The sequence below is a fragment of the Triticum dicoccoides genome, chromosome 3A (genome assembly GCF_002162155.2).
Source record: "Triticum dicoccoides isolate Atlit2015 ecotype Zavitan chromosome 3A, WEW_v2.0, whole genome shotgun sequence".
NCBI lineage: Eukaryota > Viridiplantae > Streptophyta > Magnoliopsida > Poales > Poaceae > Triticum > Triticum dicoccoides.
The window spans coordinates 73,656,165-73,670,672 of NC_041384.1; the positions used below are offsets into that span (position 1 = coordinate 73,656,165).

The window sequence follows — 14,508 nt, forward strand, 5'->3', positions numbered from 1 at the left end:
CGCCGTGCTGCGCCGCCGCGCTACCACGCAGTGCCTCGGCGGCCTCCGCGGTCGCCGCACATACGACGTCACCTCCCGCCGCCTCCGCCACGCGCCATGATAGCCACATCGCCGCCCACCTCCATGGGCCGACACACGGCCCGGAGCTCCGTCGCGCAGCTGCCGGCGAGCGCCGCCATCGCTGCCACGCCTCTGGCACGGCAAGCATGCCCAAGACACCAAGCTCATGATACCAATTGTTGGAACCGCAACCCTCTAGCTACCTCTCCTCTCACTCGAACGAAGGTGGAAAAAGAAGAACATTGGACACATGATTTTCCGGCCGGCGCAGGAACGCCGCCACGGGCGCATGAACGCCCCAATCTTTTCTTCTTTACAATGGCTACATGGCTTACACACGGTTCACTTTCTCTACACACACGCAGGCTATAAATAGCCTTGCGCACACGCATGCAGCCACTAACCCACTACCTACATGCACGCACACCACACCAGCCATCCACACATGACCCGGCCAACACATAGGCATGCATGGGCTAGCTAACAAACTCCACTAAGCTAGTTAACAACCTGGTCATGGACTTGCGCCACTCACGCATGTCACACACATGCGTACAGACCCTGGCACACACGCCGTGACATACTCGTGGTTTATTTCCTAACAGATAGTACAAGATATGTCCGTCTAGTTTATTAAGGCGTGGACAGGGAAGAAGAGGCGCCGCAAGTACCTATCGCCATCATCTTCAGATGCTCCTGCCACTGCCCAGCAACATCAAGCCCCGATTTCTCATGCGCCAGACATGGATGACACCATCTTGGCACAAGAAGAAAGCGATGAGCGCACCGGGGCGGGCGTCATTCTCAGCAAGGAAGACCAGGCCAGATATGCTAAACTTTTGCGTCCCAACATTCCTCCGCCCATTGATCCGTACTCCAATGTGGCATGGGAGGACTACGACCAGGTAGAGGAGCGCCTTGCACGCGTTCGCATCGCCTGTTACAAGGTACCTGCGTGCTGTATCAATCGCTCACCACTCATTTTAGTCAATGTAGTATGCTATAAAGTTTGTACATTCGCGATAGCAGCTAATCCAGTCTTGGTTTGGTATGCATGCGTGCATGATTTTATCTTTTGTATGTATCATCTGTGTGTAGATTGTGAAGCCAGAGGCCGCACATGAACTCAAGGAACCGGAAGAGTACACCGAGGATGAACTTTGTCAGGAGTCCTACTTTCGGCATTTGGATGATGATGAAAGTTTCGAGTGGTTCTTCCATCGCGACGATAGCCAGAAACCTGAATTGAATGACTACCAACGCATTGTCCTTCGTAATTTCGTAAGTTTATCTACACTGGCCATCCGGTTTGGTTAGTTTGATTATCTTAATCATTGGTGTTCAGAAACCATTTCAACACACACACTGTGAAAACCCTTAAATCAATGAGGTAGTTCATTTTGCTTCATTAATTCCAAACCATAGCTGCAACTGCAATGTTTGTAGCCATTAAGTACTTCTTCAGATGTGCCATCTAATTCTCGTCCTTTTTTTGTAGCTGCCTGATAGTTGTGAACGCCAGTACTGCTATCACGACGATTACCGCTCACGTTATCATACATATGAAATTGATTCCGTTTATGTCAAGTACTATGGAGAAATATCAAAGAAAATAAAGGTATGCATTATGTGATCAAGCTGTTGGAATTTAAAATGTTATCGGTGGCTGGATCATTTTTTAAGTGCTAGACTTCTATCTTGCAACAGTGGATTGCAGATTATTTGCATCTGGATCGCAGTACCGAGGCGGTAAGTACCCTGATAGACCCACTTGGGTCGTGTAGGTTAGATCTTTCTGGTAACCTACCTTCCTTGGGTGCGGAAGAGCTCGATCCAGAGCCGGCCATGGTGATGTAGGGGCCGGTGATCGCAGAGGGATCGAGATGGAGAGGTGGCAGTGGTGCTTCCCGTGAGCACTGCGATTGTCCTAGATCGTAAGGGGATATCGGTGGGGAGTCTGGCGGCGCGGTGAACCTCGTAACGTGCGCCCCGACCCCACCTCTTTATATATCGCAGGTCACAGGGGCCCACCAACCATAGAACGGTTGGGCGCCCCTGATCAGAATGCGAATAGATCAGGGCCCGATGGGCCGTTGAGCCCACTCGGTGGAGAGATCAACCTAACATTCCTCCCCCTGATCTCAACTTTTACTTTTAACCTTATACTTTCTAGTTTATTTGATTCATCACATATTGGTACATAGAGCATGTTTCATCGTCACAGCTTAATTGCCGTTAGAACCATACAGCTACAACATACGTTATGATCAGAAGCAAATTCTGTTCCTTTTGGGCCTATCCAGGAATCATAAGGCTTTCCCTTAAACCCATGCCGGCTATGTGTTCCTTGAACACATTGGGTGGTAAGCCTTTCGTTAGCGGATCCGCAAGCATATCCTTTGTCCTTATATGCTCGAGACTTATAGTTTGATCCTGGATTTTATCTTTCACAACATAATACATCATCTCTATTGTTTTGGTAGCATTACTCGACTTGTTGTTGTGAGCGTAAAATACTGCGGGTTGGTTGTCGCAGTACATCTTTAGTGGCTTGTGAATACAATCTACCACTTTCAAGTCGGGTAGAAATTTCTTTAGCCATATCGCCTGCCTCGTGGCTTCGAAGCATGCTATGAATTCTGCATACATCGTGGATGATACAACTATTGACTGTTTGGAGCTTTTTCACGAAATAGCTTCCCCAGCAAGAGTGAAGACGTATCCTGACGTGGATTTTCTATCATCTCTGCCCCCCGCAAAATCTATGTCTGAATACCCTTTTATCTCTAGGGATTCACTTCTCCTGTATATTAGCATGTAGTCCTTCGTGCCTTGCGCATAACGCAATGCTTTCTTTACCATCTTCTAGTGCTCCATGCCTGGATTCTCTTGATATCTACCGAGTACCCCGGTGATAAAAGCTAAGTCAGGGCGAGTGCACACTTGTACATACTATAAGCTGCCAACTGCCGAAGCATATGGTACTGCTTTCATTTGATCGATCTCATACTGGTTCTTGGGACATTGGAATTTCCCAAAACTATCGCCCTTGACTATAGGACCAGGTGTGGCTTTACTCGCATGCATGTTATACTTTTTAAGAACCTTTTCTAAATATGCTTTCTGCGATAGTCCTAAGACTCCACTGTTCCTATCTCGGTGAATTCCTATGCCCAAAACATATGATGCTTCACCAAGATCTGTTATGTCAAAATTTGAGGATAGGTATTTCTTTGTTTCTTGTAGTAGACTAACATCACTACTAGCAAGCAGGATATCATCCACATACAAGATTAGGAAAATATATTTCCCATTTTTAAACTTTGCATAAGTGCAATTATCCTCAATATTTTCTTTAAATCCAAAACTTTTAATCGTTTGATTAAACTTTAGATACCACTGCCGAGAGGCTTGTCTTAATCCATAAATGGATTTCTTCAGGCGGCATCCCATATTTTCCTTGCCTTCCATGATAAAACCCTTAGGCTTTTTCATGTAGACATTTTCTTTTAAATCACCATTCAGAAATGCCGTCTTAACATCCATTTGATGTAATTCTAAATCAAAATGAGCAACTAATGCCATTATGATTCTGAAGGAATCCTTACATGAGACTGGAGAAAATGTCTCATTGTAATCTATCCCTTCTCTTTGTGTAAATCCTTTTGCCACGAGTCGTGCTTTATACTTTTCTATATTCCCTTTAGAGTCATACTTAATTTTGTAGACCCATTGACAGCCTACTGTTTTGGCTCCTTTAGGAATTTCCTCTAAGTCCCAAACATCTTTGGGACTCATCGATTTCATCTCGTCTTCCATTGCCTTCATCCACATCGATGAATGATGGCTTCTCATGGCTTCTTCATATGAGGTGGGATCTTTTTCCATATGAACCATTTCTGTGTTATAAACTTTAAAGTCAGTAGAAATAGCTGACTTTCTTGGTCTTGTAGACCTTCTTAGGGCCTCATTTTCTGGCACATTCTGTGCCTCAACTTCTGGCACTTCTTCTAAAATTTGTTGTTGCACCTCCCTTTCATGCTCAACAACTGGTTCAGTCGGCTCCTGACGGACAGGTTCCGGGTCTACCCCCAAGGTTGTCATGGGTGGAGTTGCAACTGGTAGTGAGAAAAATGGCTCCTGAATCATCGGATTAGGTGCATGCACCCTCTTCTCCTCAAGATCAATTTTCCGAGCTACCAAGCTCTCCCTCATCATTTCGTCCTCAAAGAAGACTGCATGTCTCGTTTCTACAAACTTTGTATATCTGTCAGGGCAGTAGAAACGAGAACCTTTTGATCTGTCTGGATAGCCAATGAAGTGGCAACTTACTGTTTTGGGATCTAACTTTGCAATGTTTGGATTAAACATTTTGGCCTCAGCAGGGCACCCCCACACCCTGAAGTGTTGTAAGGAGGGTACCCTTCCTGTCCATAGCTCGTACGGTGTTTTGGGCACCGACTTGCTTGGTAGTCTATTGAGAATGTGAATGACGGTTTTAAGCGCCTCCATCCATAATCCCAATGGTAAGTTGGAATAACTCATCATGCTGCGCACCATATCCATAAGTGTACGGTTGCGCATTTCAGCTACTCCATTTTGCTGAGGTTCACCCGGCATTGAATACTGGGCAACTATGCCAGTCTCCTGTAAGAACTTTGCAAAAGGTCCAGGGACATGGCCATATGGAGTGTGCCGACCGCAGTACTCTCCCCCACGGTCGGACCTTACTATCTTTATTCTTTTATCATGCTGATTTTCAACTTCAGCTTTGAATATTTTAAATTTATCCAACACTTCAGATCTTTCTTTGATTGGATAAATATAACCATAGCGAGAGTAATCATCTGTGAATGTTATGAACGAGTCATATCCATCCACACTTTTCACTAGAAATGGTCCACAAATGTCGGTGTGGATGATTTCTAGTGTGCTTGAGCTATGGATTGCACCTTTTTTGATTTGTTTTATATACTTTCCTTTAATGCAATCTACACATTGTTCTAAGTCTGAGAATTCTAACTGTGGAAGAATTTCACTTTTGACTAATCTTTCTATTCCCCCCTTCGAAATATGGCCCAAGCGATAGTGCCATAATTTTGATGAGTCGAATGTGCTATTTCTTTTCTTTTGTTCTTTATTCGACGTGGAAACATGTTCATTCACATTGCATACAGAATGCACTTTTTCACGAAGTGATAACAGATAAAGCTCATCATGTAGTAAAGCATTACCAACATAAGCATTATTATACCAGATGGCACACTTGCCATGTCCTAACACTCATAATTTTCTTTGTCCAAACATGAAACGCTAATTAAGTTTCTATTACATGAAGGAACATAAAGAACATCTCTAAGTAGAAGCTTGAATCCATCAGCTAACTCCAAGGAGATGTCGCCGACAGCTTCAACTTCTGCTTTTATTCCATTGGCTACTTCAATGCCTCCTTCTCTTCTTAGCGTAGTCCGGGTCGAATGGAATTCCTGTAAACAATTTGCAACATGAACAGTTGCCCCTGAGTCAATTCACCAAGTAGATTTTGAAAACTATGTGTACAAGGATTCATTTACTAAGGAAACAATGTTGTTACCTTGCTTTACCATTAAGGACTTCAGCCAAACAGGGCAGTCTTTCTTGTAATGCCCGGTCTGCTTACAGTGGAGACAAGTGTCTTTGTCCACTGGGAAAGACTGTTGCTGACGCTGATGCTGATAGGGAGCTTTTCCTTGTGGCTTTGAAGGAGAACTTTTGTTGTTTTGATTGTAGTTCTTTTTCTTATGATCCTTCACATAGTTGAGTGTTCCACCATGTGAAGCTTTTAGTCTGTCCTCTTCTTGGACACACATAGCAATTGTCTTTTCTATGTCCCATGTTCCAGGTGACATTATAATTCACAACAAAAGTTTCAAACTCCTTTGGCAGTGAAGCCATGACAAGGTGGACCAGGAGCTTTGATTTGATCTTTAGATCCTCGTCCATAGGCTTTAACTTTGCTGCCATATTGCTCATCCTCAAGATGTGCTCTCTTATTCCACCACCTGTGTATTGTTCCTTCACAAGTTGTTTTAACACCTGGGTGGCATATATCTTTGAAGAGCCAGTGAACTGGCTCTTTATCTTTGTCAGCAACTCCGCAGCTGAAGCGCACTCTGCAATGGAGCCCACAATGGTGCTCTCAATTGTATTCTTTATAAAGGCCATGCATTTTTTATTTGCATTGACCCACTTTTGGTTGGCTATAATGTAGGACATCTCCAAAGGAGCATAATCCCCCTTCCTTTTAGCCCATGCAGCATCATCCTCAGTAGTCTCTCTTACTGGCTCTGTAGGTCTGACCGGCTATGGTTCATCCAGAACCCAGTCCAGATCAGCACAAACAAATGCCAGTTCAACTTTCTTCCTCCACTCAGTGTGGTTGTCACCTCTGAGTGTCGAAACTTCTTTTAGGCAACTCATCAAGTGAAAGCCTCCTGAAATCACAATTTAAGTGACATCAATATAACAATCATATGCATTAATCTAACGTTGGTCAAATTAAACATATAATTGTCTATGCAATTAAATCTATATTACCGTTGGGAAAAATATTAGAAATAAATGCACCTTTAATTTCAATAATAAAATATGGTCATGTTATTAACAATGTTGGTCATAAGAATAACATAAACATATTTATTCTAATTATAACTTTAACATGCTCTTTTAATAAATCTCTCTAAACTTTTATTTTCAAGAAAAAGAGCAATATTAATTCTGTACGCAGCGGAAAAACATGAATAAAATCATGAACTTTTTATTCTTTGCAGAAATTTTTCTTTGATCAAATGAAAAAAATTCATGAACTTATTTAATAAAAATTCATGAACAATTCTTTTTCTAGAAATTTCCTTTTTATATTTCGAGAGACTTTTCTACCTTTCTATATTTTGTAAACAATAAATTTCGCTGGAAATATGTATTGCATAGAAAACAAAAAACAAGACTTTTGAATCTGCCCAAAACTGGACAGAAAACATTAAAAGGAAAAAGCCTCAAACAACAGTTGCCCCGCGGGCCTACTCGGCTCGCCGCGCCGCGCTAGCCGGCCCAGTCGCTCTGTCTTTCGGCCTGGTCCGCGGTCACTTTCGGCCCAAAAGGCCAGTGGGATACTAGGGTTTTCATCTGGACCGTCCATCACGATCGACGACTGTCCGCTGATTTCGCTGGAACAAAACAGAGAGTCCGATCCCAGTCCAACCCTAGCGCCCCCACTCTCTACTCAATCTGTTTCTCTTCTTGCTCAGTCTCTCCCGATGGCGGAGGAAACAAGGCTCGGTCACCGGCCGTCCAGCCCGGCCGCCGGCGACGGGGGCTAGAGCCACCGCGCCGCGCCAGCGCCTCCTTTCCATTCCCCTTTCCTTCTCTTTGCGTGAGCCTCCTGTGGCAGAAAGAGAGAGATAGGAGCCGTCTCCGATCCGTCTCCTCGCCTTGTCTGCGATGCAGCGGGTCGGGGCTCCGGCGGCCGCCGGCGACGACAACGCGCCACCGCGCCGCGCGAGCACTCTTTTCCCCTTCCCCTTCTTTTCTTTTTACTGTCTCCATCCACCCCCTCCCCACAGAGAGAAAGAGAGGCAACTGCCGCACGACGGCGACCTAGATGGACGGAGAGGCTTCGCCCCTGCCGACCCCTTCGCCGGTCGCGCGTTCCCCTTGAGGTGAGTGCGCCGCCATCGAATGGATCGGTGGTGGTGATCTTTGCCCCTGAAAAGGGGTGGTGTTCTTCTTCTCGATGCCTCGGCTTGCCGATGCGCATCGAGATCGAGAGGAACGGCGCGGCCTTGCGGCGGTGCTACTTTTTCCGTTTCCTTGAAGGATTCGTTCTTTGCCCTGTCTAGGGTTCTTGGGGGGAGGGGATCTCTATTTCTTTCTTTGTTTTATCTTTTTACCAAAAAACATCTAACCAAGATGGCCTGATACCATTGATAGACCCACTTGGATCGTGTAGGCTAGATCTTTCCGGTAACCTACCTTCCTTGGGTGCGGAAGAGCTCGATCCAGAGCCGGCCATGGTGATGTAGGGGCCGGTGATCGCAGAGGGATCGAGATGGAGAGGTGGCAGTGGTGCTTCCTGTGGGCACTGCGATTGCCCTAGATCGGAAGGGGATATCGATGGGGAGTCTGGCGGCGCAGTGATCTTCGTACCGTGCGCCCCGGCCCCCACCTCTTTATATATCGCAGGTCACAGGGGCCCACCAACCATAGAACGGTTGGGCGCCCCCGATCAGGACGCGAATAGATCAGGGCCAGATGGGCCGTTGAGCCCACTCGATGGAGAGATCAACCTAACATGCCCCTCGGGAAATCACGAAATATAGGTATATTAGTCATATACACATGATGGTTAACTTCTTTGCACTTCAGTGGAGAAACATGTATACTATAGCATGGAGGCAAGCATTGAGGATTGCAACACACTTTCCCCATATGACTGTTCATTTAGCTGCTTTTGCCTATAATGTAAGACATCTTATCTTTTGCTAATTGAGGTGTTCATTGCCGGTGTTATTCACGATCTGGTCCCTTTGATTCAGGAGTACATTATTGAGCTGAACACATATGCGTCCCTCAAGGACATAGATCTTCTCTATTTTGAGATATGGAGGCTTGTCGCCAAGGAAGATGTGTCTATCCTACCACATTAGACATTTGTGTAATAATGCAATATTGACATGCTTTGTGATTATCATATTTATCATGGTTTGAAAAATATTTCAGAGGAGATACTTAGATGCTGTGAAGGAAGTATATGAAATGGACAAGTTTGCTATACACAAAAGGGTACTACATGCTGAACTGAATGCGTTGCCTGTCTTTGTAACAATAAAGCAAATGGTAAGTTGATCTCTTAAGCTGGGTCTGTTTTGCAAATTTGTATAGCCTCTAACTCTGAATTTATGTTGTAAGAAATATGCTACATATTGCCAATATCTCATTTCATCTGTTTACTTTTCTAGATTTATTCTATTGTCAAGGAGGGTGGCATTGATCTGAAGGTAAGTAGGATACTTTATGATTGACATGATGATACATATGTAACTGTAATAGATTGTTAACATCGATATGACCTTTGTGTGCTATTTTTAGGCTAAAGAGGATGAAGCTCGGGCTGTGTTTAGCAAGTTAGCTTTCAGGAAGGTAGTCTCTCAATGAATCCTCTATGAATATTGATATGTCGCGGTACTTTTTATAACTGGATTACTTGTTCAGCATAAAACAATGAACATGGCGCAGTACGCTGAAAAGAAGATGGAGATCGCAGATCGGTTGGGTTTGGACAAAAAGGTAAATATCCAGTATGTTAACTGTATAGCCAGAGTAGTGTTCCGCCCCGAGATTAAAACAAAAAGGAATTTATGTCTGTGTTTGTAATCCACCTTGCAGGAAGGATTTGTTTTCGTGGGGATATGATTATGGGAACATTAGATTCGTCGCCCTTGATCTGAAATCTATCGCTGTCCCTTTTGGTCTGAAATCAATTAATATGGTCCGTTATCTCATCTAATAGCGAGACAGAACTAATATGATGATGATTGTATTACATAACCAGCCCACTAGTCTGAAATTGTGGATGGTGCTTGGCTCTAGTTTAAATTAGTGGAACCCAGCCACATTCTTTGTAATGTTATTCACGCAGGATGCTTGCTGGGGTTTTTCCCCCGCATTTGTTTCTTAGTTGGGTCCCAGTCACTGTACCTCCATGCGACAATGAGATGAAATTGACAGCAATGCTTTGCATGCCTTGATATTAGTGCAACTATGAATTAACATCATATGATCCAATTTCCTTGTTTGAGATTAAGTCTGAGAAAGGGTTATCGATACAGTTTTTAAGTCAGTAATAACTGATCTGGATTCATGTGATCCCAGGTACTTGTTTTCCTTTTAGGCGTGACCTTTATCAATGTACAAACCCTTGCTCTTGCCCTCCCTTCCCGTTATTTTCCAAATCCGCTTCCGTACTCATTCACTGGTCTGTTGTCACACTTCACTCACGCACCGCTGCTTATCCACCTCATCGGCGACCGTGTTCCACTATCCACCCCCTCACTCTCCACCATCGTCCCCAACCACACATTTGAGGCTCATCCCTCAACCCCCTCACGACGACCCCAACACATTGTGACTGCGTGATGGGGGAGAAGACATGAAACTCCGCCTCCACCCCTATCCTCTTCGCTGCGCAGAAACTGCCCATCCGAGCGTCCCTGAAACCCCACCACCGATGAAATGATCGAGATGGACCTAGGGTGTGAATAGGGACAAGTACAAATTTTACTTTGATTATTAGCAGGTGTAGGAGAAAATTGCAAAAACACACCAACTACAATTGCGCACATGTTTGTCGAAAACCACCGAAATGCTAACAGATTGCAAAACAAAAATTGTTTTTGAGTATAAAAAAAATTGCTGATAGCACTAAATGCTCAATTGAGCGCATTTTGACGGAAATCTGGCAGTGGGGCCCGCTGTAAGTGATGAGGCGGCATGAAGTAACATTTAGGGCAGACAACCATTATAGTTGATGTGTGGGGTCCATGTGTCCTAGGAAGAGAAAAGAAAGGAGAAAAGAAAAGAATGGCCGGTGTGGACGTCTCCTCATACCCCGGTCTCTTGATGTGCTCGCCCACACGCCATCGAGCCATGCGCCACCCTTGGACATGGCACACCGTCCTCCGATGCAACTCCTGCCTGCCATGGACGCCTCTTCGGATGACACTTTGCTCGTTGGAAGCTAACCAGCATCGCCACTGGACGATATTGTTGGAAATATGCCCTAAAGGCAATAATAATTATATTATTTATTTTTATGCTTATAATTAGATGTTTGTATTTTATGCTATAACTGCTATGGTTCTTACTGTTGGAAATATGTCCTAAAGGACATAACAATTGTATATTCATTTTTCATATTTATAATTATATGTTTATATTCTATGGGAAAAGCTTAAGTTCACCCGACCGATCACGCGCGCCGCGTCCACCGGCTCTGCATCCGTCGGATCATCTGTTGATCGGACGGATGAGAGCCTCACCGCTTCCGCATCACGCGCGTCCGTTTTCTGAAACATACCCGTTGTTTCAGGAAAATGACCCTGCAGCTGGAAGCGGTCATTCCCGCAGCAGCGTGTGCTCGCAGGGCTGGGAGGGCGACGACGACTGTATCTGGGAGGGTGGCGGCGTGACCGGGGCTAACCCACTGCCATGACGACGACGAAGTCTTCGGGACCGGCAGCGGCCAGCGGCAACCCAAGCAAGTACGGATCTCCTCTGGATCCTTGTGATTTCTCCTCCTTCCTTCCCCCCATTTCTAGCCGACGTTGTTGCTCTAGTCGAGTTCACCTTCGTGCCTTCCGGTGGCTTCACCGGCGGCTCCGCAGCGAGCGGCTAAGCAGTGGTTAGGGTTGCGATGGCGCCCTCTTTTTTTGATTTGTGCACCCGAATTTGGATGTGTAATTGACTAGGAACTCGGGGTGGGGAATGGATTTTGCGCCCTCTGTTTGTGAGCATGAGTGGCCACAGGTTTGTTGTTTCATCACCTGACCTGCGATGGAGAAGGAAGGCCCCAGTCCAGGAGCACCTAGAGAGGAGCAGGCAGTTTTAGCATGAACTTTTTCGTTTTCTGTTTGTGAGCATGAATGACCACAAGTTTTTCCCTACCTGACTGCCCCTTGGCACCTGGAGAGGAGCAGGAATATTTGTAGCTACAGGAATATTTGTAGAACAGGCACAACAAGTTTTTCCCATAATAGTTGTAGCTCCAGGAACTATTGGAGCAAAAAAAAATACATTGAATCCATTGGAAATCATACAGTCATACGGTCACTTGAAAGGAAACCCAACTTCAGAAGTTTTTTGAATTTTTGTAGCTTATAGCTTTCTGTAGCTCATAGCTTTCTGAATGGATTTTTATAGTTTTTATGCTACAAGATATCTTTTCAAAGCTATCTTTTAGTGCATCATGATCTGGGTTTGTGAAAAAAAATTTGTTAATATTGCAGCTCTTCTTCACCATTGTCAAGGATGGACATTGGGCAGTTGTTGTTGCGAACTTGATGCAAAAACAATTCAATGTTTTTGACTCCAGGAGCGACGACCCTAACTACATAGCAACCTTGAGCGGCCATGTTGCAATCTGGTATGAAAACTACACCCCTTTTTTCATCTTTGTTTGATCATTTTCATTCTTTTTATCATATCAAATTGATCATGTGGTATCAATCAAAGAAGATGTCACCGTGCCATCTTTTTATATCTTAATTTTTTCTAATATTAAATGTGCAGATAACAAACTTCAAAACTCTGGTGCAAGAACGAAACCCATCGAAGCTTGATCTTGACAAGTTCGATTGTTTTCAGCCCAAAGGGGTACCCCGCATCAATCAACAACATATTATTCTCTTTTTCGTTTTTCTTTTCTTTCATGTGCCCATCCACAACTTTCTACATTTGTTTCAGGAAGCATTTTTAGGCGTACCTTTTTTTGGCAGGTTTGATTGTGGGTTCTTTGTTATTCTGTACATGGAGAATCTAACAGCAAGGGGGATGAAGCCATTCAACACGGTATAACCATTTTTGCTATGCAACACTAGTAGCTAAATAACATTGTTTTTGGTTTCAAAACACTACTTTTGTGAATATGACTCCTATCAACACCCCCCTCCTGTGTTTCTTATGATGTTTTTTATTTATGCTTTTTGTATGCTCAGGACACGAGGTCGTTGCTCAATTTCCGAACATTTGTTGCGGTGAAGCTATTCAATCATCCTCAAAACACAATCGACTCAGCCGAAGATTTGCAAAAACTGTTGAGAAGCTCGCAGAGGATGTCGTTTCCGAAACAAGATCTTGCTAGTTTAGTTTTTAGGCTTTTGCGGGTCCTTGTGTGCGCTACATTCTTTTATGTAACTGAAACAACAAGTTTCTGTTAACTAGCTAGTTGTCTTTTGCAGAACTCAAGATGGAGCATGTATCATGCCGGGGCATGTCCCTTTCCCCCCTCTTTTCTTGAAAATGCTAGAGCATCAGCCATGCTTAGCTATCAATGTGAACTAGAGATGGATGCCGAGTTGACAATGAAAATGACTGGCTTTTTTGCAGTTTGTTTCCTTGCTTATTGGTATATTTTTTGCTGAAACAATGAATCCTACTGGTATTATTATGTGCTATGGGGAAACATGTTGTAACAAGAATGCACAATGAAACCATCCTGTATCATCAGTCATCTATAGAATAGATTTTTTGAGCACTAAAAACATGATGTCGCATTATGAAGCAAACGGTACATTCATGTATATGCCAGGGAGGACAAAATGTACAACATGAATCATGAAACAAACAACACATTCATGTGCCAGAGTAGTACTGGTAATATGGCACATACCTCAAGAAATTTCAAAAGACAAAATGTGAGCTATCTTGAATGTCTCAAGTCCAAATGTGAGGTCTCTTACTTTTTTCTGTTTTAGCGTAACATACGTTTTTCAAATTGAAATAGAACCTAAATACATCATCAAGGTTGCAACAATGAAAGGAAATTATGAATGTTTTTTGCTCAAGCACAGGGAATGCAAAACATCTTTGACTAGGACCAAGAACTTCCCCCTGGCTACTTGTTTTCGGTTTTCGGGCTTTCTAGCATGCACACACCCAAAGACCCTCTTGATCATTATTGCATCCTCTTGTTTCTGGCCTCTCTTCTGGTTATACTTTGTAGAATATATATGTGTGACGAACCCCAACTTGAAGGCATAGTCATTGTAGAATTTCTTGGCATCCTCAATTGTGTCAAACACCATGCCGACATAGGGTGGTAGCGGCTGCGATGAAACATCCCCGTCATCTGAATCATCTTGCATCGCATCATCAACATTTAACAAACCATCTGAATATTCATGATTATGGACACAAAAGTTCCCTTGGACATAGCTCTCTTCCCCTTTAGTCCCAGCTTCCTGAAACGAGACGCATGTTTTTTATGTAAATAGAGAGGTGTTGTTTCAGAAATTCAAGTACACAGATACATTAATCAACAGTTTTTCAGCTTCATTTGCACACAAAAATCTTCACTCAATGTGGCCTTTTCTCACATAAGCATACACATTCAAAGTTGTATCACAGTGATATATTTTACTTTCTTCATCAAATAGATTGATAAATAACAAGTAACAGAGGGGATCATGTTGCAGAGATAGAAGAAGCAGACAGGTGTGTGGGGATGTGCTTTGGTTCCACTTACACACATGAGACAAAATTGATTTTCTAGCTGCCACACACATGAAACAAATAGGAATTCTAGCTATGTTTCTGATACACAGTTTTTTCACGAGTTTCAGAGACAAACAAGTGTTCATGTTTTTCAGAGTCGGGAACTCACCCAGCTGCCCTAATGTGATATGGTGGAAGTTG

The 14,508-nt window shown here is 43.8% G+C and overlaps 1 protein-coding gene across 1 annotated transcript in view; it reads left to right on the forward strand.

The window, feature by feature from the left end:
* The first annotated feature begins 803 nt into the window (after window positions 1–803).
* The window catches only part of LOC119271974, a 14,310-nt gene continuing 605 nt past the window's right edge, over window positions 804–14,508 (forward strand). The window contains exons 1-14 of the mRNA XM_037553596.1: window positions 804–1,007; window positions 1,159–1,341; window positions 1,559–1,678; window positions 1,768–1,809; window positions 8,464–8,559; window positions 8,634–8,723; window positions 8,818–8,934; window positions 9,057–9,095; window positions 9,187–9,237; window positions 9,310–9,395; window positions 9,484–9,586; window positions 12,385–12,468; window positions 12,559–12,663; window positions 13,201–13,252. Of these exons, the coding sequence (XP_037409493.1) occupies window positions 804–1,007; window positions 1,159–1,341; window positions 1,559–1,678; window positions 1,768–1,809; window positions 8,464–8,559; window positions 8,634–8,723; window positions 8,818–8,934; window positions 9,057–9,095; window positions 9,187–9,237; window positions 9,310–9,395; window positions 9,484–9,586; window positions 12,385–12,468; window positions 12,559–12,663; window positions 13,201–13,252 (1,372 nt within the window). The remainder of the gene's footprint in view (window positions 1,008–1,158; window positions 1,342–1,558; window positions 1,679–1,767; window positions 1,810–8,463; window positions 8,560–8,633; window positions 8,724–8,817; window positions 8,935–9,056; window positions 9,096–9,186; window positions 9,238–9,309; window positions 9,396–9,483; window positions 9,587–12,384; window positions 12,469–12,558; window positions 12,664–13,200; window positions 13,253–14,508) is intronic.